The 26953-nt window shown below is 50.2% G+C and overlaps 2 protein-coding genes across 8 annotated transcripts; one reads left to right on the top strand and one right to left on the bottom strand.

Moving 5' to 3' along the window:
• Window positions 1–783: 783 nt before the first annotated feature.
• PIH1D1 (PIH1 domain containing 1) lies at window positions 784–6304 on the bottom strand. 3 transcript variants are annotated; one of them, XM_068527555.1, is made up of 10 exons: window positions 6126–6304; window positions 5161–5254; window positions 4689–4755; window positions 3870–4049; window positions 2673–2734; window positions 2499–2580; window positions 1955–2084; window positions 1648–1723; window positions 1146–1289; window positions 784–905 (listed from the first exon to the last, which is right to left on the bottom strand). In XM_068527555.1, exons 2-10 carry the CDS (start codon window positions 5248–5250, stop codon window positions 864–866), a joined length of 873 nt encoding a protein of 290 aa, XP_068383656.1. In that variant the 5' UTR covers window positions 5251–5254; window positions 6126–6304; the 3' UTR covers window positions 784–863. The 3 variants fall into 3 exon arrangements, with proteins under 3 accessions (XP_068383656.1, XP_068383658.1, XP_068383657.1); XM_068527557.1 differs by having other exon boundaries at window positions 6032–6131; XM_068527556.1 differs by lacking the exon at window positions 6126–6304 and adding an exon at window positions 6085–6102.
• On the top strand, window positions 6155–25291 carry ALDH16A1 (aldehyde dehydrogenase 16 family member A1). Of its 5 annotated transcripts, none has more exons than XM_068527550.1 (17): window positions 6155–6273; window positions 10674–10776; window positions 11198–11324; window positions 12030–12208; window positions 12292–12369; window positions 12466–12647; window positions 12735–12887; window positions 13598–13783; window positions 14014–14109; window positions 14312–14448; window positions 14609–14714; window positions 14800–14930; window positions 15127–15294; window positions 15596–15797; window positions 23788–23973; window positions 24303–24425; window positions 25020–25291. In XM_068527550.1, the coding sequence occupies exons 1-17, from the start codon at window positions 6184–6186 to the stop codon at window positions 25179–25181; spliced, it is 2409 nt and encodes an 802-aa protein (XP_068383651.1). In that variant the 5' UTR covers window positions 6155–6183; the 3' UTR covers window positions 25182–25291. The 5 variants fall into 5 exon arrangements, with proteins under 5 accessions (XP_068383651.1, XP_068383652.1, XP_068383654.1 ...); XM_068527551.1 differs by having other exon boundaries at window positions 14357–14448; XM_068527553.1 differs by lacking the exons at window positions 23788–23973; window positions 24303–24425; window positions 25020–25291 and adding an exon at window positions 16554–17205.
• Window positions 25292–26953: the final 1662 nt, after the last annotated feature.

The following is a 26953-nucleotide window of genomic DNA, read 5'->3' on the forward strand; positions in this document are numbered from 1 at the left end:
CACACCATAGGGGACATAGCTCTAATGAGAGTATCACTGGGTATTGGGGACCACCAGAGGAGGATCCTAACTCAGCCAGGGAAGATCAAAGAAAGCCTGAAGTTTGAAAAGCTTCCCAGGAAAAGCTCACTAAAAGGGATGACTGGGAGGGTCGGGGCAGGGCATGGGTGTAGAGTAAGGAGATGTGCCCTGTGAGGGCAAACAACCAGAGGTACTGGAGTAGACCTGGGTAGGTGTACTGGAGAAGAGGATACTAAGTAGGGGAATAGCAGAAACTAAGAACAGGTGTAAAAAACTGGTGTGGTCAGGACACTGCTCAGTATGACTAGCCTGAGTGACTGGAAGAGGCCAAAAGGGAACATGAAGGGGGACTTCCCTGGCGGTCCAGTGGTTAGTACTCCACACTTCCACTGCAGGGGACATGGGTTTGATCCCTGGTCGGGAGCTAAGATCCCATGTGCCCTGCAGTGGGCAAAAAAAAAAAAAAAAAAAAGGGAACATGAAGGCGACCAGACAGCACAGAACATTGAGTGCTAGCTGAGAGGCTTGGACTTTCTCCTAGGGGCACTGGGGAGCCAAAGAGGGGCTGTGAACATGAGTGGGGCAAGGGCAGCTCTGGGGCCTTGAGAGAGACTGACAAGGGGAGAGACTAGAGGCCAGGAGGCCAGGGAGAGGATCGGGGGAGAGGACGAGGCCTGAGCTGGGGGAGTGACCTCCATGGGACTCCAGTCCAATGTCCCTCTTCCCTCCCACTCCCCACTTACTCCTAGCCAGACACAGAACAAAGGCAAAAATCTTTTATTTCAATTTTAGGGAAGCCACCATCCTCTTCCCTCCATGAAGAAGCACAGGGAGACACCCAGTCAAGAAGGCACCGACAGAAGGGGCATCGCCACCATCAATTGCTGAGGAGAGAGAGGAAGAGGAAAGAGGTTCAGGACCTGGGGATCCAGCCCCCAGCCCCTCCACCCTCAGACCCAGAGTCCAGGCCCCCAGCCCCTCCTCCCTCAGACCCAGGGGTCCAGGTCCCCAGCCCCTCCCCGCTCAGACCCAGAGTCCAGGCCCCCAGCCCCTCCCCCCCCATACCCAGGGGTCCAGGTCCCCGAGTGTCCCTGGTTCCCCACAACCCCCGGCCCCCCAGGTACCTTTCTCTTCTGATGGAAGGCTGCCTTGCTCTCATCACAGTTGATTCGCAGGGGAATGTAGGCATCCAGATGGTACAGCTGCTGGGGGCCCCCCATCACCAGGCGATTCTCCCCGATCTCCAGCGACAGTCCCAGAGCGCCTTCCTGGGGATGCAGCGGAATCAGCCCACCCTTCCCTTCTCAGCAACAGGACGGTAAGAACACAGACCAGTGAGAGAACTCTCGTGTATCGGGATACCATATTTAAAGAGTCTCATCTCCCAAGAAAAAGGTGGGACACAGTAATTACAGGTTTATGACTGAGCACTTACGACGCGCTGGGCATCCTCAGGACAGCACCAGAAGTGGGCCTGAGGCCCCCATGGGACAGAGGAGGCAACCTGCTCAGAGGGCAGCACTAGCCAGGCTCACACAGGTCTGATAACAAGCCCACATCACTTCCCCTCCAAGACCCCAACCCTTCCAGACCTCATTCTCCTGCTCTGGTGGAGGGTGCACTCACCAGTTTGGGGAGGTCAATTTCGGCCAAGAGGAGGTCAGGGGCCTCCAGCCAAAGGTTCAGGTGAGGCTTCTCAGGGCTGGGGAGGAACAAGACCCAGAACTCAGAAGAGCCGCCAGGGCTTTACCAGGGTTGTTCCCTCTCTTTCTCCCTCCCAGCCCTGCAGCCTCAGGACACCTTCCCAGAGAGAGTTCTGCTTCTCCTCCCTCTGGGTTCCCAGAGCCCCAGGACACCGACACCTACAGGATGGTGGGAGAGATTCCAAAGAATGTCGGGGAGACAGGAGATAGGGAGCCCACTGAATGCCCACCCTTTCTCAGGTCTCGGGGAGTCGGGCATGTACAGGTTCCCCAGCTCCTGGATCCGAGGACGCTGCTGGGGGCGGATATTCTGCTGGGAGATAGAGCCCAGGAAAGGTCTGTTCTTCAATATACGCCACTCTGAGGGGAAGGAGCACAGGATCAAAGGTCACATGGCTCAGGGTGTCCTTTGCTCCCTCCCCTAGAGGAGGAAGGGGGTCTTGCACTGCGAGAGCCTCATGGGAGAGGCTCCGCCCTCTGCCGAGGATACCAGGGATCTGACCACACCCCCAAGCTTGACTTTAGGAAGCGTGCCTGCCTTAGCCCCTCCCCTCGAGGCTCTCAAGACCCTGCCGCTTATCTGGAATCCCCCTTATCTGGACTCCCCCGTCTCCTCCCTCTCCCCCTTCCCAAGACCCACACAGCCCTCTCCCTGAACTCCACAGCCCAGGGGCTAATATAATCCCTGCCCACACTAGTCCCACTTCTCCCAGGGGCCGCCCGCAAGCTCCTCCGGGTTTGGCTCCTCCCCGTGGCCCAGGCCCCGCCCCTCACCTGGATTTAGTGGCAGGCTGTATTTGTCCTCAAGGCCCTCCCTGGCAATGGTGATCACGAGCTCCCGCAAGAAATCGCTGTTCTAGGAGTGAAAGAGGGAGAAGAGATGTGGGAGGGCTAGGGGATGGATGGAGAGGCCCCGGCCCAGGCCTCCCCTGCAGCCCCGCCCCCAACCTGCATCCTCCGGTAGAAGTCGCTGTTGACAGCTACGTCGTAGGCGGTACAACCCTGGCCTTCTGCCGGGAGAGAAAGGGGGTGAGACCCCAGCCTTCGGTGGGAACCCCACGGCCCAGGCACAGCCAAGGAAAACACAATCAAGAACAGCAGCCACAGACCCAGAGACATTAGGAAGTCAAGACACGCACTTGCCAGTCTGGATTCATACCAGCCTCATCTCCCAGCTCCAGTCTCTTCCCCTCTGGTCCTTCCCCACCATGTTCCAGAGCTGACCCTGACCCTCCCCAGTTCATAGTCCTCCCAAGGCTCCCCAACACCCGCAGGGGGAGGACTGAGTCCTTCAGCCTGGCACTGGAGGCCCTGTGTGGTCTGCCCCTCCCACCTGGAGAGAGTTCACTTCTCCAGCAACCTCATTCCTTTAAATTTCTTCCAATCACTCTTGATTACTGATCAATTCAATTCAGTCATTTCTCTCCGGCCTCTGGACCCCTCTGTTCTCTCTGCCTAGAACCCTCTTCTCTGTCTTGGCCTGATGAACTGCTCTGGTTCCTTGAAATCTTATATCCGACATCTCCTCCTCCAGGAAGCCTTCCCTGATCCCTCAGTGGGAGTGAAGAGGCCCCCCACCCCACCCCGAGCACAGCACAGAGTCACACCACATTGAAATCACATCTGCCTCCTTCATCCTCACCCAAACCTGAGAGTTTCTCAAGGGCAGGTTCTGGGTTTTGATAAGTCCCTACTCCCCAGGGCACTGGCCAAAGCTTCATCCCAGGAGGCTTCAGGGGACATATGTGAATTGAAAAAAACAAGGATATAGAGACAGAAACTCAACAGAGACAGAGGTGAGACAAGGCAGAGACACAGAGACAGGGGAGAGGGTGGAGGAGAAATCAGGGATGAGTTAGGGCTGGCCGAGGACTAGAGCCAGGAGATCAGCTAATGAGCACCTGCCCAGCCCTCCCTTGCTCTGGGGTGGGGCAGGGAGAAGTGCCAGCCTGGCCAGGTGAGCAGAACCAGGACTGTCCAGTGAGAGTTCTGGATGCCCAGGAGGCTAGGGATATGCCATGGGGAAAAGGATCAGTACAGGGGTGCCAGGTTTCTAGGTCCTGAGGGAGGAGGGTCCTGGGCCCTGGATTCTAGGGAAGAAAGGACCGAGGGGGCTAGACTCCTGGGTCCTCTCAAGGCACTGACTTGCATCCAGTTCGGCATGCGGCTCTCCCAGGCTCATGGGGATGCGAAACCCGGCTTGGTCCTCCTCCAGCATTTGAAGCAGCTCATCCTCGGTCAAGTCAGCGGGAGGAGGGATGGAGGGAGAGTGACAAATGTTGATGAAAACCTTCCCTTCAGATGAGTTGGTCTTTATGCAGAAACCTGGTGGGAATGGGTTTGTCCTTGACCATCTGTCTCTGCATGGGTCTCAGTGTCCATCCTTCTTTTGATCTGTCCCCCTCCTAGAGTATTAGTCCTCCACTTTCTGGGTCTGTTCCCCTTCCTGCCCCTGGGATTTCTGACTCTCTGTGTTTGAGTCTCTGTCCCCCTAGTCACCGCACATCTTTTTTTTTTTTTTTAATTTTTATTGGAGTATAGTTGATTTACAATATTGTTAGCTTTCTGCTGAACAGCAAAGTGAGTCAGTTATACATATATATATGTATAACTCTTTTTTAGATTCTTTTCCCATATAGGTCATTACAGAGTATTGAGTAGAGTTCCCTGGGCTATACAGTAAGTCCTTATTAGTTATTATTTTATATATATTAGTATGTATATGTCAATCCCAATCTTCCAATTTATCCCTCCCCCTTACCCCTCCTCTCTTTGGATCTCAGTCCCTTCCTTGCTCTCTCTGGGTTTCCGTTCACTCCCATCACCCACCACTACTATACACCACTACTATACACCACTACTGTGTCTCCTTCCTCTCTCCTTTCCCTATGCCCCTGCCCCCAGTCTGTGACCACCTCTCTCTGGGAGTCTATCCCTCTCTCTTTGGATTTCTGTCTTTCTCACCAGGTTGAGGTTGTATCTGTGTAGATTCTGGTCTGCTTGTCTGGGCTTGCTGGAGCTCCTTGGAGGCCTGTGTGAAAGAAAACAACGTCCAGGCTTGGCGTTTGTGCTGTCAGAACCCCCTCATTTGTTCCTCAAATGTTTAGTGAGCAATTTTTACGTATATGAGCTAGGCAGGCCATGAGACATACTATGTCCCCTTCCTACTTTGAGGAACCCGAAGGACAACCCTGATCCCACTACCATTTCTTCCAGAGACTAGCGAACAGCTAGTAGTAGTAGTAGTTAAGCAACTACAACTCCCGTAGGCCCTGTTGCTTCCCCCCCCCGCCCCCCGCCCCCCGCCAGTACATTCTGGGAACTGTAGTCCCGTTTCTGAGTGCGCGCGCGCACACACACCACACACATACACATACACACACACACACAAAATCTCCCAAATCCTCAGGGACCCAGGAGTCCGTTCAGTGCGCACCTGCAGCAGCAGCTCCTCGAAACGCGCCGTCTCAGCGCTCATCGTCTCTGCCTCGTTTAGCTCCGGTACCAGCAGCTTCAAGTCGGCCATGGCCCTGGGGAAGAGACCTAGGCGTCCTCAAAAACAACCTTCGGTTGGATGTGAACTCTGACGCCTGCTCCCGGGCCCTCAACCGACTCCCGACACCCACAATTCTGTACGAAAATCTAAGAATCTGGCCTGAGACTACAGTTTTACTCAGGTCAGATACTGCATCAAATCTTTTAGGAGCCAATGTCTCTAGATGCCCTCTAAGCCCTTTGTGCCAAGTGTTTAAATGAGAGCCACTCTTCTGGTCTCTGCGTAACCAGGAAGTTGGGTACGCCACACTTCCGACTACCCCAACGCTCCTTCATCTATCCTGCAACCGCATTCGGTACCAATCACAGAACAATCTAGTCTAAGTCTGAAGCCACGCCCTTCACCTCAACCAATCAAAACTAAATCCAGACAGCCGCTAAACGCCACACTTCCGGTGTGGATTAAAGCCACACTTCCGCTCCTTCCCTACAGCCACATCTGGCCAGGATACTGGGCAAAGCTGGCACACTTTTAAAACCTTAACTTCATTGTCCATCCTAAAGGACTCCCTTCTGATCTCTGAACAATCACCTCGTCCCCAGAAGTAGATTAGATTCTCGAGTAAAGATATTTCGGGCTAAGAGCTGCACTTTCGGCCTCCAATATGTGAACAGGGTGGTGGGAAGACGCCAATACCGCCACTCTTCTAAATCTGGAGGCCTCGTACCTATTAAGGCATTCATATTTTCGTTCCCCACTCCCCCCGCTTTGAGGAATGCGCATGCTCCAAACTACACTTCCCGGCGCAGACCTATAAGCGGAGTCACCGGGTCCTAAGGCGGGGTTACGCTCTATCTCCCGTACCCCGCCCTTTGGGCTGGAGGGGGCGGTGCCGCCCTTCAGACCTCGAGGTACCCTTGGGGAGAGAGTCCCGTAGTCCGTGGAAAGCGGCCTGGGAGCGTGATGGCTGCGACGCGCGCAGGATCCCGCGCCTGCGAGATCTTCACCACGCTGGAATACGGACCGGTGCCGGAGAGCCACGCATGCGCATTGGTGAGGATTGCCCGGCCGGCGCTGCCCATCCCCCTTCCCAGTCCTCCGGGCCCCGTTTTGAGCGCGGACTCCCGTGATCCACCGCGGCAGCTCAGCAGCTCCGCCCCTCTCAGCTCCCGTGATTCCCGCCACTCCTTAGGATCCACCCTGGAGGACGTTCCCTTGAGCCCTTACGGTTGCTGCCTGTTAGCCCTTTAGTCTGTTCTCGCGAGCCCTAGTGGCTGTCGTGTTCCACGGTCCAAAACTCACGGTGGTGATTCTCCTATTCTTCAGAATCCCCCGAGGGGCTTCTGTGATTCTTCAGGGCCGCCTCAGAGCTTCCTGTGATCCCCTGGGACTCAGAATTCCTGTGGGGCTCCCGTGATCTTCCGAGGACCCTCAGAACCCGCGTAGACTTCCCGTGATTCCTCAGAATATCCTATGGCTCCCGGGGTCCCTCGGAATTCCTGGGGGGGGCTCCCTTGGTCGTCCGGAGACCTCCGCGGAGCCCCCGTGAGTCCTCAGGGTCACGTCAATACTTGTGGGGTTCCTATAATCTCGGGAACTCTCGGAATACCAGAATACATCAGAACTTCCTGTAATTACCTTCAACCCCGCAGAATAACCCCGTGGGGCTCCCGTGATCCCTCCGTGTACTTCAGAACTTCCCTAAGACTCCCTTGATCCATCAGGGTCCCCCAGAACGATCTTGGGGTTCCCGTGTATAACTTCGGTGCTTCGAATTTTGTATAGTTACCCAGCCCCCTCAGAATTCCCCTATGGAGCCATCCTGCTCTCACAGGGCCCTCTAGCACCTAGGTGTGAGAAGCTTGGGCTTCTCTGGAGGGAAAGAGGAGGTTAGAACAGTGGTCCACGTGGAAGAAGATGAGACCACAGCCTGGTGCGGACTGTAGAGATGGAGAAGAGATGAGGCAGAGATGCAGGAGTAACAGGGTTTAGGGTATTGAGAGGGCAAGGACAATGCCTCGGGTCTGGGTCTGGCTGTCTCTGTCCTCCCTCCACCCCCCCATGGTGAACCCAAGAGGAGTAGGGTGGCAGAAAGGTTGGGAAAGACTGTGGGCTTGGTTATCACATGGTGATGATGAGAGGGAAAGCCTTGGGCCATGTGCAGGAGTCAAATACTACCTGTGCCTGAGCCTCAGGTCTGGAGACAGGGACCTCACAGTAGAAAGATAATTGAATGGTGGGAATGATGAGATTATCTAGAACTATAGTGTAGACTCAGATAAGAGGATCTGGGATGGAGTATAGAGAATTCCCACCCTTGGAGGTTGGTTAGAGATGGACTATCCTGAAATAGCAATAATGTGATAATAGCTTATATTTATTGGGTGCTTTCTATGTGCCAGCCTCTGTGTTCAGCGTGATCTCATTTAATCCCCAAAACAGCTGTGAGAGGGGATTATTGTCATTACTTTAGTGATAGCAGACAGAAGCTTAAAGAGGTAAGTAATTTGCTAACAGTCAACACATCTTAAAAAATGTGAAAATGAGATTTGAACCTGAGCCCTGGGATTCCAGAGCCCATGCCCCCCATCCCCCCCACCCCGCCCCCCAGCTCAGTCTTACAATCTGTGGGCCAGACTCAACCAACAAACATGTTTTCTTTGGCCTGAACTTTATTTTTAAAAATGTGAATTAGTGGACAACTAATTTCATGTAAACATCCGGGATTCCAGCTTCTCTTGAAAATAAAATTCCAAAGTTTGGCAACCTTTGCCTCACATTCCCTGACAAAGATAATCTGGATCCAATAGCTAACTGTCTTTTTAGACAAGTCATGAGTTCCTAGTCTCCACCAGGGCCCTCTTCTCACACCAGGGTGGCCTGCCAGGACCCGGTGGAACATTCTTTCTGGGTTCTGTTTTTCTTTGGGGGGGAAATTTTGCAAAGTTACACAGAGTACTTAAATTATGAACTCCCATTTACCCATCACTCAGTGTCAACGATCATCAACATTTCATCCAATGTTGTATCTCTTTTTTTTCCTGGAGTGATTTAAAACCCAGATGTCATGTTATTTTCCCATAAGTATTCGAATCTTCATTTCTAACAGGTAAGGACTCATTTTGTAACAACCACCAGGCCGTTTTAACATTAACAGTCATTCTTTAATATTATCTAGTGCCCAGCCCATGTTCGTATATGCCCGACTATTTCAAAAATATGTCTTTCCGTCAGGGGGGCATCTTTGAATTTGAAACTTATGAATTTTTACTTTACTTAAAAATTTTGGGGACTTCCCTGGTGGTCCAGTGGTTAAGAATCCGGCTGCCAATGCAGGGGACGCGAGTTCAACCCTGGTCGGGGAACTAGGATGCCACATGCCGCGGGGCAACTGCACTCGTGCGCCGCAACTAGAGAGAAGCCCACAGCGAAGAAGCCCACACGCCCCAGTGAAGACCCAGCACAGCCAAAAAAAAAAAAATTTATTTCTTACTTTAAAGAAAAATGAGGAGGCCCAGTTGGTAGGGTAAGAGAAAAATCAGGAGACTAAGGCATTGGGGATGCTAAGAGAAAACAGTCTGGGGAATTCCCTGGCAGTCCAGTGGTTAGGACTCCTCGCTTTCACTGCAGAGGGCCCGGGTTCAATCCCTGATCGGGGAACTAAGATCCCGCAAGCCAGCGGCCAAAAACAACAACAACAAAAACCAGTTTGCAGAAGGAAAAAGTGGAAAGGATGTCTTGGATTTAGAAAGGATTTAGGGAAGACAGAGAAAGAAACAGGAAACAGAATGAAATGCAATAAAATTAATAGGAAGTCTTAAGTAAGTGCTGTTCTGAGCCTATGACACATATGGATCCATTTAATTCTCATCACTGTCCTGTGAAATAGGGAGAGACTGTGATTATCTCCATCTTCCAGATGGGTTAGCTGAGACCAGGGTATTTTAAGACCCAGGCTAAGACTGCACAACAAGGAAGTTTCAGAGCCACGATTCAAACCCAGGCCATGTGGCCCCAGGCTCCAGGGACTCCCTACCTTGGGCTCAGTTAGGCACTTCACAACCAAGTAAACTGCACCTGGCAAGGCAGCATCAGGCCTGTGTCTTCAGTAGGGGTCACATCGTTCCCGAGTGATGACAGCAGAGGTGGGAGGGAACACCATCACACGTGGGAAGGTATGGGAGTCACCTGGCTTAAAAGCCCCACCTCCCAAAGAGAACCTGATACCACGTGATACAGTCTCATGGGCATTGCAAGGGTCCTGGCAAGGAACATGCCTATCACAAGAATGCAGAGCACTCCAGGAAGCCCCAAAGTTCTGGCTTCCCACTGGATATTTATGGTATATTCCCAGTTTTCCCAGTCCAGGTGCAGTGGACCAGTCGGGGGTCAATATTGTCTAGAAATATAACTGAATTGTATCAGATTTCCAGGGAAATAGAAAGTCATTTCTATTCAAGAAGGTCATTTCTCCACGGAGAAGAACAAGTTTTATTAATCCTTTGTTCACATTCTCCGTATATAAAAGTCAATAGGACATCCCTCATACGTTGCTGGTGAGAATGTAAAATGATGCAGCTGCTGTGGAAAACAGTTTGGTGGTTCCTCCATGAATTACTCAGAGCATTGCTATATGACCCAGTGGCTCCACTCCGAGATATATGCCCAAAAGAAGTAAAGACGTATTCAAAGAAAGACTTGTACGTGAACATTCACAGCAACACTATTCACAATAGCCAAAAGGCAGAAACAACCTAAATGCCCATCAGCTGATGAATGGGTAAAGAAAATGTCTCTCCAGACAATGGAATACCATACAGCCATAAAGAGAAATGAAATTCTGATCCATGCTACAGTGCGGATGAATCTCGAAAACACCAAGCTGAGTGACAGAAGCTAGACACAGAAAGTCACATATTGTGGGATTCCATTTATATATGAAATGTCCAGAATAGGCCAATCCATAGAGACAGAGAGCAGATTAGTGGTCGCCAGGACTTGGGGGCAGGGGAGAAGGGAGGGTGAGCTCTTAATGGGTATGGAGTTTCCTTTTGGGGTGATGGAAATGTTCTGGATTTTTTTCTTTTGCTGCGCTGCTCGCCACGTGGGATCTTAGTTCCGCGACCAGGGATCGAACCTGGGCCTCCAGCAGTGGAAGCGTGGAGTCCTAACCACTGGACCGCCGGGGAATTCCCAATGTTCTGGAAGTAGATAGTGGAGATGGTTGCACAGCATTGTGAATGTATTGATACAAAATGCCCTGAATTTACACTTTAAAATGGTGAATTTCATGTTATGTATTTTTTATGTTTATGTGTATTTTCCTCCTACACGGGAAAATAACTGATGGGGCAAAGGGGGTGGGTATTCTCTTCCCAGAGGACTCTGGGTAGGGATCAAGCTCCCCCAGCTGCCTCTCAGACCCCTTTCCGAACTCTCTCCACCTCCCCCAGGCCTGGCTGGACACCCAGGACCGGCACTTGGGTCACTATGTTAACGGACGGTGGTTAAAGCCTGAACACAGGAGTTCAGTGCCTTGCCAGGATCCCATCACAGGTATGCGGTGTCCCCCAGTCATGGGAAAGAGGTGTCTGTGGCCCCAGGTGTACCCACCAACAATATACCATTCTCTCTGCTCAGGGCCCTGAGGGCAGGGAGCAGCTGATGGGAGAAGAAGTCTGAGGTTTCTGGCCCCTCTTGATAACAGTCCTCCTAATTATGGTTCCAGGTCCCTGTGAACACTTTTGAAGTCACTGTCTCCTAAAATCCCTTCCTTGCCTGTGGGAGGCAGTCAGAGCAAAGACCTATATAGATTTATCCCCATTTGTCAGATGGTAAAACTGAGACCCTGTGTGGGGTAGGGGGACCAGCTTTACCGCCTTGGGGTGCTTCTGGGCTCCAGAAATGTCAGCCCCCTCCAGTTCTGACACGGGTTCCCCCCACCTCCCAACTGGGTTCCCCCCATTCATCTCCCCAGGAGAGAACTTGGCCAGTTGCCTCCAGGCACAGACGGAGGATGTGGCGGGAGCCGTGGAGGCTGCCAGGACCTCGTTGGAGAACTGGAGCACACAACCTGGAGCCTTTCGGGCCCAGCATCTGACCAGGTGATGCACTTGAGGTGCGGACCCCAGGAGACGAAGAAGGATTTGAGAACAAAGACTCTATATTTCCCAATATCCCCCTGAATTCACTGGCTGCTAAGACTCATATTCCCAGCATGGCTTTGAGCCTTTAGCAGCTAAAACTTCCATTTCTCACTGTTCGCTGGGACTAGAAATGACAAAGCCTGTTTCCCAGCATACCCTTGGGACTCATCCGGGCGCCATTTCTCAACAGCTCACTGGGGCTGGTGAAGCTCCTGCAACTGTTTTCCAGCACATTCTTCGGGAAGTTAGAGACAAAGATTCCATTTCCCAAAGAACAATTGAACTTAAAGCTTTCATTTCCTAGCACGTTTGGGGGTTACAGGTGGCCAAGATCTTTACACAGCACCCTGAGGTTTTGAGTGTTTACCAGACTACATTTCCCATACATCTTTGGTGCCCTCCACCAAAGATGCCCCAGGGGTTCCTGGGGATGGTACTTCAGGTATACACAGGGCGTGTTCCAGGACTCTATCAGGCCAAGGGGCAGTGGGAAATGACCATCCCAGGACTTCCCTGGCGGTCCAGTGGTTAGGACTCTGCGCTTCCACTGCAGGGGGCACAGGTTCGATCCCTGGTCGGGGAACTAAGATCCCTCAAGCCGTGCGGGCGGCCAAGGAAAAGGAAAAAAGAAAACAATGACCATCCCACCTGCTTGCTCCACAGGCTGGCCAAGATGATCCAGAAGCACCAGCGGCTGCTGTGGACCCTGGAGTCCCTGGTTACTGGACGGGCCATTCGAGAAGTTCGAGACAGGGATGTCCCTCTGGCCCAGCAGCTGCTCCAGCACCATGCAGTCCAGGCACACACCCAGGAGGAGGCGCTGGCAGGCTGGGAGCCCCTGGGTGAGAAGCAGGAGTCCCAGCCCCCAGCCCCCTCCTCCCTCACCATCCAGCAGCGCCTGCGCCAGTCTCATTTGTTCTTGCAGGAGTGATTGGTCTCATCTTGCCACCCACATTCTGCTTCCTTGAGATGATGTGGAGGATTTGCCCTGCCCTGGCTGTGGGTAAATGATTGGCTGGGGGTTGGGACTCCGGGGTCTGAGGGAGAAGGGGGCTGGGGGTCTGGACTCCAGGGTCCTTGAGCTGCCTGCCTTCCCCAGGCTGCACTGTGGTGGTCCTCGTGCCGCCAGCCTCTCCGACGCCCCTCCTTGTGGCCCAGCTGGCGGGGGAGCTAGGCCAGTTCCCAGGAATCCTCAATGTGATCAGCGGCCCTGCCTCCCTGGGGCCTGTCCTGGCCTCACAGCCTGGAGTCCAGAAGGTGGCCTTCTGTGGCGCCATCGAGGTATCTTCAGGGGTGGGAGGGTGTCTGGACACAGCTGGGGGGCTGGAATGCTCCTCCCCGCCGCTGACCCCTGCGTGGATCCCATAGGATGGCCGTGCCCTACGGCGGGCCCTGGCGGGCCAGGGTCCCGAGCTGGGCCTGGCACTGGGGGCTGAGTCGCTGCTGCTACTGATGGAGACGGCGGATGTGGACTCGGCCGTGGAGGGCGTCGTGGATGCAGCCTGGTCTGACCGCAGCCCGGTGAGACCTGGGGGCTGGGCATGTCTGTCTCCAGAACTTGGGGCTCCATGTCTTCATTCATTTTATTTATTTATTTTTAAAATTAATTTATTTGGCTGCGCTGGGTCTTAGTTGCGGCATGCAGGATCTTCGTTGCCGCGTGCGGGATCTTCGTTGTGGCATGCGGGATCTTCTCGTTGCGGCATGTGAACTCTTAGTTGCAGCATGCATGTGGGATCTAGATCCCTGACCAGGGATGGAACCCGGGCCCCCTGCATGGGGAGCGCGGAGTCTTAACCACTGGACCACAAGAGGAGTCCCTTCATTTGTTTTAATTTTCAGTTCTTTGTGTCTCCAAACTCTTATCTGTAGACCGTCGCATGTGAAGGACTCCTCATCCTGTCGAGTTTCTGAACCTCCATGTTCCCGGCTCTCCTGGGCTTCCAGGCTCGGGGGCTCTGTGTCTGTTGTTCTTTAGGACTCTTCATTTTTCTGAGTGTCCGTGTCCTAGTTTTCTAGCGTCTCTCTTCACTCTGCGTCACCAGCTTTCTGTAACTCCACGTCCTCCCTGAAGTTTGGGGCCTCAGGGAGTCTCCTGGTCCTCGGCCACTTCTCCCTGACCCTCCTCTGGTCTGTACACATATGTCCCCCAGGCTTGGCCCTCTGTGGGGATGTGACCCACCCACGTAGGCTCCAGGTTTGCCCACCCTAACCCCCCCTTTTCCTAACAGGGGGGACTCAGACTCCTCATCCAGGAGTCTGTGTGGGATGAGACAATGAGGCGGCTCCAGGCGCGGATGGGGCGGCTTCGCGGTGGCCAAGGGCTAGACGGAGCCGTGGACATGGGGGCCCGGGGGGCTGCTGCACGCGACCTGGCCCAGCGCTATGTGCGCGAGGCCCAGAGCCAGGGTGCACAGGTGAGCCGGGGCGCAGACTCTGGGGTGCCGGGGGAGGAGGGACCTCAAGATCTGACTCCTGGGTCTGTGGAGGGATGGGTCTGGGGGCCTGGACTCCGGGGTGTGAGGAAGGAGGGGCTGGGGTCTGACTCCCGGGTCTGAGGGAGGAGGGGTCTGGGGTCCGGACTCCTGGATCCCTGGGGAGGAGAGGACTGGAGTGAACTTGCAGATCTATTTCTCTGTCTCCCTAGGTCTTCCAGGCTGGCAGTATGCCTCCAGACAGCCCATTCTTTCCCCCATCCTTGGTCTCTGACCTTCCTCCAGCCTCTCCATGTACCCAGGCAGAGGTAAGCCCCTCAGGGTCTCAGAGACCCTAGGCCATCCACCCGTCCTCAGCTGGACATGGGCGGCACAACACAGAGGACCCCGGGGTGACCATTTGGACTGGGTCTGGGGGCTGCTGACTGCTGTAGGCTGGACTCCTAGTGGGTGGGGTGTTGGAGGGAGGGGCTGGCCAGGCCGCCTGGGCTCCCTTGTCACCCCTTCCAGGTGCCGTGGCCTCTGGTCGTGGCCTCCCCTTTCCGCACTGCTAAGGAGGCGCTGGCCATGGCCAACTGGACGCCCCGAGGAGGCAGTGCCAGCGTGTGGAGCGAGAGACTGGGGCAGGCCCTGGAGCTGGCCTATGGGTCAGTTCACACCCACTGGGCACACGGGGGGCCCTGCTGGGATGGCCCCAGCTTCAGTCTCGATGTCTTCCCCTCTCTCTGGGTCTCTCCCCGCCTCTCTGACTACCCCTCCCCGCCTCAAGTTTGTGCATTTCTCTCTGATGGCCCCTCCTCCCCACAGGCTCCAGATGGGCACGGTCTGGATCAATGCACACGGCCTCAGAGACCCTGCAGTGCCAACAGGTGGCTGCAAGGAGAGTGGGTCTTCCTGGCACGGGGGGCCAGATGTGAGTGCACCCCTCCCTGCCCATCACCACCCCTTCATCCACCTTGTGCCCTTCTCACGTCCTCTTGACACTGTCCCTCTCTCAGGGTCTGTACGAGTATCTGCGGCCCTCAGGGACCCCTACCCGGCTGCCCTACCTGTCGGAGAATCTGAACTATGACACCTTTGGCCTTGCTGTTCCCTCCACCCTACCAGCTGGGCCTGAAACAGGGCTTAGGTGAGCTGTTCTAGGGACTACAGCTCTCAGAATTCCTGGCGTGTGGAAGGTCTGTGCTCTCCCAGAGACTCAGGGGCCAGGAATGTGGGGTCCCGCAGAGGCTCATGGGAGCTCGAGTGGTCCATCCAGTGGGGTGGGGATGGGGTCTGAGCAGTCCCTGCCCCAGCACCCACCCTCACACCTCACCCTGCTCCAGCCCAGCACCCCCCTATGGGCTCTTTGTGGGAGGCCGTTTCCAGGCTCCTGGGGCCCGGAGCTCCAGGCCCATCCGGGATTCGAAGGGCGATCTCCATGGCTACGTGGCTGAGGGCGGAGCCAAGGATATCCGAGGCGCCGTGGAGGCTGCGCACCAGGCTGCCCCTGGGTAAGGAAGCGGGGCGTCACGTGAGACAGCGCAGAGGTCGTGGGGTGTCGGAGAGGGGAGCCCGAAACCCCAGGACCGGGCTGATGCTGATGGGACATGGGGTCTGGACCCCAAGGACTGTGGGCTACGGAGTCTGAGCTCCCAGGGCTGACGGGATGTGGGTCTGGCCCCTCACTCTCCTCCCCGGGCAGATGGGCTACGGGGCCTGGACCCCCAGGGTAGGAGCTGTGGACAGAGGTGGGGCACCTGGAAAGAGCCAGGATGAGGAAACCAACCCCCAATGTGCCCTGTCCACCCACAGCTGGGTGGGCAAGTCGCCAGGGGCCCGAGCAGCCCTACTGTGGGCCCTGGCGGCCGCACTGCAACGCCGAGAGTCCACCCTGGTCTCGAGGCTGGAGAGGCATGGAGTGGAGCTCAAGGTCGCCAAGGCGGAGGTGGAGCTGAGCGTGAGGCGGCTTCGGGCATGGGGGGCCCGCGTCCAGGCCCCAGGCTGCACCCTGCAGGTGAGAGGGGTCTGTGGGCCGGCAGACAGGGCAGGCAGTCTGGAGTGGCGTCAGAGGGGCTCCAGAATGAGCCAGACTAGGGGTCCAGGCCCAAGTGGCCTCACCTCTCTACACCTTGCTTTCATCCTCTGTATAATGGGTATCCAGCCCACCTCATAGAGTAGTGTTTCAAATTGTTGTTAGTGACCCATTACTGAGCCATAAAACCAATTTAGTGGGGTCATAGCCCTGCTTTGGTGTTTTTGTTCTTGTTTCTTTTTTTAACAAAAGAGAACAGGATAGAAAATATAGAGTGCATTGCACAGAGTATTGTTTGGTGTGATTTTTGTTTTGTTTATATATATAATATGCAGCTAAATATAGATACTAGGTTGGTCTGAAACGTATGGTGGGTCCAGTGAAGAAAGCGTGAGGATTCAGTGACTCAAGCAATGGCATGGGCACACTCAGGGATAGAGATAATAGAAAGATAATGGAAAGATAGCTAGTCATTTGACCTGGGCTTCCTCCATAAATGATATACAATTATACACTTATACAGTGGTACCAACCTTGAGAAGTTGTTATGAAAACTAAGTGAGCCGAGCATTTAATGTCTGACGTGTAGCCAAGGGCTCAGAAAATGTTTGCTTATGGATGGCCAATAAGCACATGGAAGAATGCTCCGCATCATTAGTCATTGGAGAAATGCAAGCGAAACCACCATGAGGGACTTCCCTAGTGGCGCAGTGGTTAAGAATCCGTCTGCCAATGCAGGGGACACAGGTTCGATCCCTGGTCCAGGAAGATCCCACATGCCGAGGAGCAACTAAGCCTGTGCGCCACAACTACTGAGCCCACACTCTAGAGCCCGCAAACCACAACTACTGAAGCCCACGCACCTAGAGCCCGTGCTCTGCAACAAGAGAAGCCACCGCAATGAGAAGCCCTCGCACCACAATGAAGAGTAGCCCCCGCTCTCTGCAACTAGAGAAAGCCCGCGCGCAGCAACGAAGACCCAGTGCAGCCAACAACAAAAATCATCATGAGATATCATTAGGCACCTATTGAATGGCTGAAATTCAAAAGACTGACCTTACCAAGTGTTGGCAAGGATGTGGAGGAACTGGAACTCTCGCACCCTGCTGGTGGGGCCATCAGTGGGACAACCACTTTGGAAAACAGTTCGGCAGTTTCTTAAAAAGTTAAATATACTCTTTTTTTTTTGGCCGCACTGCATGGCTTGCAGGATCTCAGTTCCCCAAGCAGGGATTGAACCCAGGCCACAGCAGTGAAAGCCCGGAATCCAACCACTAGGCCACCAGGGAACTCCCTAGATATACGTATGACCCACCATGAGTCCTAGGTATTTATCTAAATAAATTTAACTTCTAGATTTTAGCCCAAGAGAAATGAGCACATATATCCATACAAAGACTTATGCACAAATTTGTTTTGTTTTGTTTTGTTTTGTTTTTTGGCCTTGCTGTGCGGCTTGCAGGATGCAGGATCTTAGTTCCCTGACCAGGGATCAAACCCACGCCCCCTGCAGTGGGAGCATGGAGTCTTAACCACTGGACCACCAGGGAAGTCCCTGCACAAATGTTTATAGCAGCATTATTCATGGTAGCCAAAAAAGCAATTCAAATGTCCCTCAATAGGTTAATAGATAAACAAAATGTGGCCCACCCATACATCGGACTCCTACTCAGCAATCAGGAGGGAACAAGTTACATCATGGATGAATCTCAAAATGGTTATGCTGAGTGAAAGCAGCCAGATAAAAGAGTACAGACTGTATATGATTCTTTGTCTAGAAAATTCTAGAAAATACTAATTTATAGAGAGAAAACAGATCACTGGTTGTCTGAGCACAGAGGGTTCAAGTAGAGGCAGGGAGGGAAGGATTACCAAGGGGCACAAGGAAATTTGGGGGAGTGAAGTTCATTATCTTGATTGTTGTGATTGGTTTCACGGGTGTATCCATATATCAGAACTTATCAAATTGTACACTTTAAAGTGTGTGCAGTTTAGTGATAGTCAGTTATATTCAATAAAGCTTTAAAACACACACACAGGGCTTCCCTGGTGGCGCAGTGGTTAAGAATCCGCCTGCCAACACAGGGGACCCGGGTTCGAGCCCTAGTCTGGGAAGATCCCACATGCCATGGAGCAACTAAGCCCGTGTGCCACAACTACTGAGCCTGTGCTCTAGAGCCCGCGAGCCACAGCTACTGAAGCCCGCGTGCCTAGAGCCCGTGCTCCACAACAAGAGAAGCCACCGCAGGGAGAAGCCCGTGCACCGCAACGAAGAGTAGCCCCCGCTCTCTGCAACTAGAGAAGGCCCGCCCGCAACAGAAAAGACCCAGTGCAGCCAAAAATAAATAATTAATTTAAAGAAAAACACACACACACACACAAACCTATAGGCTAGATTTCGAGACCTCTACACATATTAACTCATTCTATCTTAATAGCAAACCTCTGAGGTAAGCACTATTATTTTTTTTTTTTTTTTTAGAAATTTCATGTAATGTCTGAAACATTTATATTAACATATTTCCATACAAATAACCCAATGAAAGTTTAGTATTAGTTGTTTTGTTTGTTTGTTTTTTTATACTGCAGGTTCTTATTAGGCATCAATTTTATACACATCAGTGTATACATGTCAATCCCAATCGCCCAATTCAGCACACCACCATCCCCACCTCACCGCAGTTTTCCCCCCTTGGTGTCCATATGTCCATTCTCTACATCTGTGTCTCAACTTCTGCCCTGCAAACTGGCTCATCTGTACCATTTTTCTAGGTTCCACATACATGCATTAATATACGATATTTGTTTTTCTCTTTCTGACTTACTTCACTCTGTATGACAGTCTCTAGATCCATCCACGTCTCAACAAATGACTCAATTTCATTCCTTTTTATGGCTGAGTAATATTCCATTGTATATATGTACCACAACTTCTTTATCCATTCGTCTGCTGATGGGCACTTAGGTTGCTTCCATGACCTGGCTATTGTAAATAGTGCTGCAATGAACATTCGGGTGCATGTGTCTTTTTGAATTACGGTTTTCTCTGGGTATATGCCCAGTAGTGGGATTGCTGGGTCATATGGTAATTCTATTTTTAGTTTTTTAAGGAACCTCCATATTGTTCTCCATAGTGGCTGTATCAATTTACATTCCCACCAACAGTGCAAGAGGGTTCCCTTTTCTCCACACCCTCTCCAGCATTTGTTGTTTGTAGATTTTCTGATGATGCCCATTCTAACAGGAGTGAGGTGATACCTCATTGTAGTTTTGATTTGCATTTCTCTAATAATTAGTGATGTTGAGCATCTTTTCATGTGCTTCGTGGCCGTCTGTATGTCTTCTTTGGAGAAATGTCTATTTAGGTCTTCTGCCCATTTTTGGATTGGGGTGTTTGTTTCTTTGATATTGAGCTGAATGAGCTGTTTATATATTTTGGAGATTAATCCTTTGTCCGTTGATTCATTTGCAAATATTTTCTCCCATTCTGAGGGTTGTCTTTTCGTCTTGTTTATGGTTTCCTTTGCTGTGCAAAAGCTTTGAAGTTTCATTAGGTCCCACTTGTTTATTTTTGTTTTTATTTCCATTACTCTAGGAGGTGGATCAAAAAAGATCTTGCTGTGATTTACGTCAAAGAGTGTTCTTCCTATGTTTTCCTCTAAGAGTTTTATAGTGTCCAGTCTTATATTTAGGTCTCTAATCCATTTTGAGTTTATTTTTGTGTATGGTGTTAGGGAGTATCCTAATTTCATTCTTTTACATGTAGCTGTCCAGTTTTCCCAGCACCACTTATTGAAGAGACTGTCTTTTCTCCATTGTATACCTTTGCCTCCTTTGTCATAGATTAGTTGACCATAGGTGCGTGGGTTAATCTCTGGGCTTTCTATCTTGTTCCATTGATCTATGTTTCTGTTTTTGTGCCAGTACCATATTGTCTTGATTACTGTAGCTTTGTAGTATAGTCTGAAGTCAGGGAGTCTGATTCCTCCAGCTCCATTTTTTTGCCTCAAGACTGCTTTGGCTATTCGGGGTCTTTTGTGTCTCCATACAAATTTTAAGATGATTTGTTCTAGCTCCGTAAAAAATGCCATTGGTAATTTGATAGGGATTGCATTGAATCTGTAGATTGCTTTGGGTAGTATACTCATTTTCACAATGTTGATTCTTCCAATCCAAGAACATGGTATATCTCTCCATCTGTTGGTATCATCTTTAATTTCTTTCATCAGTGTCTTATAGTTTTCTGCATACAGGTCTTTTGTCTCCCTAGGTAGGTTTATTCCTAGGTATTTTATTCTTTTTGTTGCAATGGTAAATGGAAGTGTTTCCATAATTTCTCTTTCAGATTTTTCATCATTAGTGTATAGGAATGCAAGAGATTTCTGTGCATTCATTTTGTATCCTGCAACTTTACCATAGTCATTAATTAGCTCTAGCAGTTTTCTGGTGGCAGTTTTAGGATTCTCTATGTATAGTATCATGTCATCTGCAAACAGTGACAGTTTTACTTCTTCTTTTCCAATTTGTATTCCTTTTATTTCTTTTTCTTCTCTGATTGCCGTGGCTAGGACTTCCAGAACTATGTTGAATAATAGTGGTGAGAGTGGACATCCTTGTCTCGTTCCTGATCTTAGAGGAAATGCTTTCAGTTTTTCACCATTGAGAATGATGTTTGCTGTGGGTTTGTCATATATGGCCTTTATTATGTTGAGGTAGGTTCCCTCTATGCCCACTTTCTGGAGAGTTTTTATCATAAATGGGTGTTGAATTTTGTCAAAAGCTTTTTCTGCATCTATTGAGATGATCATATGGTTTTTATTCTTCAATTTGTTAATATGGTGTATCACATTGATTGATTTGCGTATATTGAAGAATCCTTGCATCCCTGGGATAAATCCCACTTGATCGTGGTGTATGATCCTTTTAATGTGTTGTTGGATTCTGTTTGCTAGTATTTTGTTGAGGATTTTTGCATCTATATTCATCAGTGATATTGGTCTGTAATTTTCTTTTTTTTGTAGTGTCTTTGTCTGGTTTTGGTATCAGGGTGATGGTGGCCTCATAGAATGAGTTTGGGAGTGTTCCTTCCTCTGCAATTTTTTGGAAGAGTTTGAGAAGGATGGGTGTTACCTCTTCTCTAAATGTTTGATAGAATTCACCTGTGAAGCCATCTGGTCCTGGACTTTTGTTTGTTGGAAGATTTTTAATCACAGTTTCAATTTCATTACTTGTGATTGGTCTATTCATATTTTCTATTTCTTCCTGATTCAGTCTTGGAAGGTTATACCTTTCTAAGAATTTGTCCATTTCTTCCAGGTTGTCCATTTTATTGGCATAAAGTTGCTTGTAGTAGTCTCTTAGGATGCTTTGTATTTCTGCGGTGTCTGTTGTAACTTCTCCTTTTTCATTTCTGATTTTATTGATTTGAGTCCTCTCCCTCTTTTTCTTGATGAGTCTGGCTAATGGCTTATCAATTTTGTTTATCTTCTCAAAGAACCAACTTTTAGTTTTATTGATCTTTGCTATTGTTTTCTTTGTTTCTATTTCATTTATTTCTGCTCTGATCTTTATGATTTCTTTCCTTCTGCTAACTTTGGGTTTTGTTTGTTCTTCTTTCTCTAGTTTCTTTAGGTGTAAGGTTAGATTGTTTACTTGAGATTTTTCTTGTTTCTTTAGGTAGGCTTGTATAGCTATAAACTTCCCTCTTAGAACCGCTTTTGCTGCATCCCATAGGTTTTGGGTCGTCGTGTTTTCATTGTCATTTGTCTCTAGGTATTTTTTTATTTCCTCTTTGATTTCTTCAGTGATCTCTTGGTTATTTAGTAACGTATTGTTTAGCCTCCATGTGTTTGTCTTTTTTACGTTTTTTTCCCTGTAATTCATTTCTAATCTCATAGCGTTGTGGTCAGAAAAGATGCTTGATATGATTTCAATTTTCTTAAATTTACCAAGGCTTGATTTGTGACCCAAGATGTGATCTATCCTGGAGAATGTTCCGTGCGCACTTGAGAAGAACGTGTAATCTGCTGTTTTTGGATGGAATGTCCTATATATATCAATTAAATCTATCTGGTCTATTGTGTCATTTAAAGCTTCTGTTTCCTTATTTATTTTCATTTTGGATGATCTGTCCATTGGTGTAAGTGAAGTGTTAAAGTCCCCCACTATTATTGTGTTACTGTTGATTTCCTCTTTTATAGCTGTTAGCAGTTGCCTTATGTATTGAGGTGCTCCTATGTTGGGTGCATATATATTTATAATTGTTATATCTTCTTCTTGGATTGATCCCTGGATCATTATGTAGTGTCCTTCCTTGTCTCTTGTAACATTCTTTATTTTAAAGTCTATTTTATCTGATATGAGTATAGCTACTCCAGCTTTCTTTTGATTTCCATTTGCATGGAATATCTTTTTCCATCCCCTCACTTTCAGTCTGTATGTGTCCCTAGGTCTAAAGTGGGTCTCTTGTAGACAGCATATATATGGGTCTTGTTTCTGTATCCATTCAGCCAGTCTATGTCTTTTGGTTGGGGCATTTAATCCATTCACGTTTAAGGTAATTATCGATATGTATGTTCCTATGACCATTTTCTTAATTGTTTTGGGTTTGTTTTTGTAGGTCCTTTTCTTCTCTTGTGTTTCCCACTTAGAGAAGTTCCTTTAGCATTTGTTGTAGAGCTGGTTTGGTGGTGCTGAATTCTCGTAGCTTTTGCTTGTCTGTAAAGCTTTTGATTTCTCCATCAAATCTAAATGAGATCCTTGCCGGGTAGAGTAATCTTGGTTGTAGGTTCTTCCCTTTCATCACTTTAAGTATATCATGCCACTCCCTTCTGGCTTGTAGAGTTTCTGCTGAGAAATCAGCTGTTAACCTTATGGGGGAGTTCCCTTGTATGTTATTTGTCGTTTTTCCCTTGCTGCTTTCAATAATTTTTCTTTGTCTTTAATTTTTGCCACTTTGATTACTATGTGTCTCGGCGTGTTTCTCCTTGGGTTTATTCTGTATGGGACTCTCTGCGCTTCCTGGACTTGGGTGGCTATTTCCTTTCCCATGTTAGGGAAGTTTTCGACTATAATCTCTTCAAATATTTTCTCTGGTCCTTTCTCTCTCTCTTCTCCTTCTGGGACCCCTATAATGCGAATGTTGTTGCGTTTAATGTTGTCCCAGAGGTCTCTTAGGCTGTCTTCATTTCTTTTCATTCTTTTTTCTTTAGTCTGTTCCGCAGCAGTGAATTCCACCATTCTGTCTTCCAGGTCACTTATCCGTTCTTCTGACTCAGTTATTCTGCTATTGATTCCTTCTAGTGTAGTTTTCATTTCAGTTATTGTATTGGCCATCTCTGTTTGTTTGTTCTTTAATTCTTCTAGGTCTTTGTTAATCATTTCTTGCATCTTCTCAATCTTTGCCTCCATTCTTATTCCGAGGTCCTGGATCATCTTCACTATCATTATTCTGAATTCTTTTTCTGGAAGGTTGCCTATCTCCACTTCATTTAGTTGTTTTTCTGGGGTTTTTTCTTGTTCCTTCATCTGGTACATAGCCCTCTGCCTTTTCGTCTTGTCTATCTTTCTGTAACTGTGGTTTTTGGTCCACAGGCTGCAGGATTGTAGTTTTTCTTGCTTCTGCTGTCTGCCCTCTGGTGGTTGAGGCTATCTAAGAGGCTTGATGGGAGGCTCTGGTGGTGGGTAGAGCTGACTGTTCGTAAGCACTATTATTATCCTCATTTTAAAGGTGGGAAACTGAGGCCCAGAGAGGTTAAGTAACCCACCCAAGGTCACACAGCTGATGTGAACCCAGCATCTGGCTCCAGAGTCTATGCTCTGAAATATCACCTGGTTTTATTATTATGATTGGAGTTGTTACGGAGAAGTAAAGTTGGGGATGAGAGGAGAAAAAGGGCGGGTGATAGAGGAGACCAAAGGAGGGCAGTCAGGCTCTCCTGCCCCGCCCTTGACCTCCTGCCTGTCCCTGCAGGTGGCAGAGCTGAAAGGCCCCGTGCTTCGGCTGCAGGAACCTCTGGGCGTGCTGGCTATTGTGTGCCCGGAAGAGTGGCCCCTGCTTGCCTTCGTGTCTCTGCTGGCCCCTGCTCTGGCCCACGGCAACACTGTGGTCTTGGTGCCCAGCGGGGCCTGTCCCATCCCTGCCTTGGAGGTCTGCCAGGTACAGTCGCCTGCCTGCCTGCTGCTGCTCCCAGCAGCCTGTGGAGCAGCAGATGGATGAAAGATGCCCCAAGACCTGCAGGAGCTCAGCTCTCACCCCACCCCCTTGGTAACCGTGGTAACCTGCATCCTGGCACAAAACCTTCACTCCTCATAGACCCAGTGATGGTTCTCTCCAGACTGTGAGCCTTCACCAGTCATGACCCCAGTCCCATTCCTTCCAGGACCCCCATGGCCACTCCCCAGATGCTCATTCCTTACCCTCCCCGACAGCCCTGGGGGTCTCTGACTCCCTCCCAACCCTGGATGACCCACTATCCCATCCCCTAGGATATGGCCACCTTGTTGCCAGGGGGCCTGGTGAATGTGGTGACAGGAGACCGGGACCACCTGACCCGCTGCTTGGCCTTGCACCAGGACATCCAGGCCCTGTGGTATTTCGGATCTGCCCAGGTACCTTTTGTTTTGCCATCTCCAGTGTCTTAAACTTCACCAACAAACTCTTCCTTTTCTGGGGACATGGCTGCACCCCCTTAGAACACCCATTGCTAAGGGGGAGAAACTCCTTGGCAACCACGTTCTGAGATCCTGCCCCTTTAGAGCCCTGGTTGCTAAGGAAGAGGATCTCCTTAGCAACAAGGGCCTGAGATCCTGCCTAGCCCAAAGACTTAATCTCATTGGACAACCCATTGCTAAGGACCACACCCTAGCAACAGTGTCAGAAGCCTGCAGTCCACCCTCTTAAACCTCCTGATGGTAACAGATGGGAACTCCTTGTCAACAATAACTTCAGGCCCCATTCCTTTGAGTGTGGGCTGTTAAAGGGGAAGAAGTTCCATAGCCGTAAAGGTCAACCTTGTTTCCCTCAGCATCTGGAAGGTTTGCTTTCTAGGAGCTGAACATTCTAGCCACAGAGCCTAGGCAAGCCTTTAGGCCCCTCCTCAATAATAGTCCTTGTTGCCAAGGAAGCAGCTGCTTAGCAACCAAGCCAATGGAAATGCTGACCACCCCCCCACCCCCCCACCCCCACCCATCTCCCCACGCCAGGGCTCCCAGTTTGTGGAATGGGCCTCAGCAGGAAACCTCAAGCCAGTGTGGGTGAACAGAGGCTGCCCGCGGGCCTGGGATCAGGACGCCGAGGGGGCAGGCCCAGAGCTGGGGCTGCGGGCAGCACGGACCAAGGCCCTGTGGCTGCCCATGGGGGACTGATTGCCCAAGTGTCACCCACTCCATCTTGGACAGAGGACAGATGGACCCCAACCGATGCCAGACGTCTGGAATTTTCCTCTTATTATGGTTCCAATAAACTCTGACCAATCTTGGCTGTGTTTCTGAGGGGAGGAAGGGAGGAAATAGCAACTTCTGGGCTACTGAGGCCATTTCAGTTCTGAGACTCAGCAGCCCCATGGGCTGGCGCCAGGACAACACAGTGTCTGTGAAATAGATACAAGGGACTCTAAGAAACTTTGGACAGGGCCTCAGCGACTCTTGTCTCTTCTGGTCTTTTCCATCCAATGGCTCCTGCTCCCTGGTTTTCTCTGCCTCTGCATTGCCTCAGAATCTGTGGTGTGCTGGTGAAAATAAAATACAGTAGCTCTCTGGGATAAAATAAAATCCATGGTAAGTAACTTTAGCCAATTCCATGGTGCTCCTACCGTGTCAATTTCAAGCTCCAGATGATTGAACAACCGGCTGACAATTCTTGAACTTTTAACAGTTCCCACGAGCCACTCCAGCATACCACTGTTTGAGAATTCTTTTTGATGCAAGGAACCCACACACACTAGCTTAGGATAAAAGGAAATTTTCTGGAAAGCTACAGAGATATGGAAAATAGGGCGAGATACACAGCCGGGAACCCCAGGTCCTCAGAACCCGAGTGCAAGCAGGAGCTGTATTCAGGTCCCGGCTCAGTGGGTCACGTGATCTCTTGGGTCTTGTATCTGCCTGTCTGCTTCATTCCAGATCCTTCTAGCCATGTGACGTTAGGAAAGCTTCTTAACCACTCTAAGCCTCGGTTTCCTCATCTATAAATTGGGGCTAATAGTTCCAACCTCATTGGGTAGATTCTGTGATGGTTACACAAAACATGCTGTTAATTAGAGGTTGATTTTGTCCTGGGGCAAATGAGAGCAGACAACCTCCTGTCAGTATTTGACTAAAGCTGGGCAGAATAGATAACCTCTCCCAGGATCTGGACGTTTGGACAGGAAAGACATAGGAACGTCTTGGAGGAAAGTCCCTGGAAGGCTCTAGTTCCTCTGGGGTTTCATAACTTTCCCCCAGATTCCATGGGCTGCCTCAGTGACCTTCCTATTAGTCCTGTTGCTTTAACCAGCCAAAGCCAACTACAGGAGGTCTCTATACCCCCAGCCCAGACCACAGAGGACACTTAGTGCCACATCCACAGGAGAAGAAATCTGGCCAGACTGGGGTAGATGTCCACTTCTGGTCCAATCTTCTCTGGCTTAGGGGCAGGAGCTCCTAGTTAAGGCAGCCATCCAGTTGGTCAACAAAAATCGGTTGAGTGCCTGCTGTGAGTGGGGCACTGTTGTAGGTGCTGGGGATGGCCATGAACAAGACAGAACTTAGCCTTGTGAGCTCATGCAGTGGATGAGAGGTATATTCATTTCTTGTCAGTGCTGTGACAATGACCACAAAGTTAGTGGCTTAAATAAAACAATGCAAACATATCATCTTACAACTCTGGAGGTCAGAAGTCTGAAATGGGTCTCACTGAGCTAAAATTAAGGTGTCAGCAGGGGTTGGGAATTTGTCCCAAGGGCACTAGGGAGCCATAGAGGATCTGTGAGCAGAGGAGAGGTAGGCTCAGCTCTGGCTGAAAGACACTGATGTAACCTAAGGTGACAGGTACAGTACTATAGCAGTGGTAGAAGCTCAGGGCACTCTGGGGGCCTGAAGAAGACACCTTTCCCAACTTGAGTGTGTGTGTGTGTCTGTGTATGAGGTGAAGGCGAGAG

Source organism: Eschrichtius robustus, chromosome 19, assembly GCF_028021215.1.
Source record: "Eschrichtius robustus isolate mEscRob2 chromosome 19, mEscRob2.pri, whole genome shotgun sequence".
Classification (NCBI taxonomy): Eukaryota; Metazoa; Chordata; class Mammalia; order Artiodactyla; family Eschrichtiidae; genus Eschrichtius; species Eschrichtius robustus.

Coding starts and splice junctions, on each gene's coding strand:
- PIH1D1 (XM_068527555.1), bottom strand. CDS start 5,250: ATGGCCGACTTGAAGCTGCTGGTACCGGAGCTAAACGAGGCAGAGACG. Junction 4,050..4,688: donor ACAGATACAACCTCAACCTG/GTGAGAAAGACA, acceptor CATTCCCACCAG/GTTTCTGCATAAAGACCAAC. Junction 2,735..3,869: donor GCATGCCGAACTGGATGCAA/GTCAGTGCCTTG, acceptor CTCTCCCGGCAG/AAGGCCAGGGTTGTACCGCC.
- ALDH16A1 (XM_068527550.1), top strand. CDS start 6,184: ATGGCTGCGACGCGCGCAGGATCCCGCGCCTGCGAGATCTTCACCACG. Junction 15,798..23,787: donor CCCCAGGCTGCACCCTGCAG/GTGAGAGGGGTC, acceptor CTGTCCCTGCAG/GTGGCAGAGCTGAAAGGCCC. Junction 24,426..25,019: donor GGTATTTCGGATCTGCCCAG/GTACCTTTTGTT, acceptor TCCCCACGCCAG/GGCTCCCAGTTTGTGGAATG.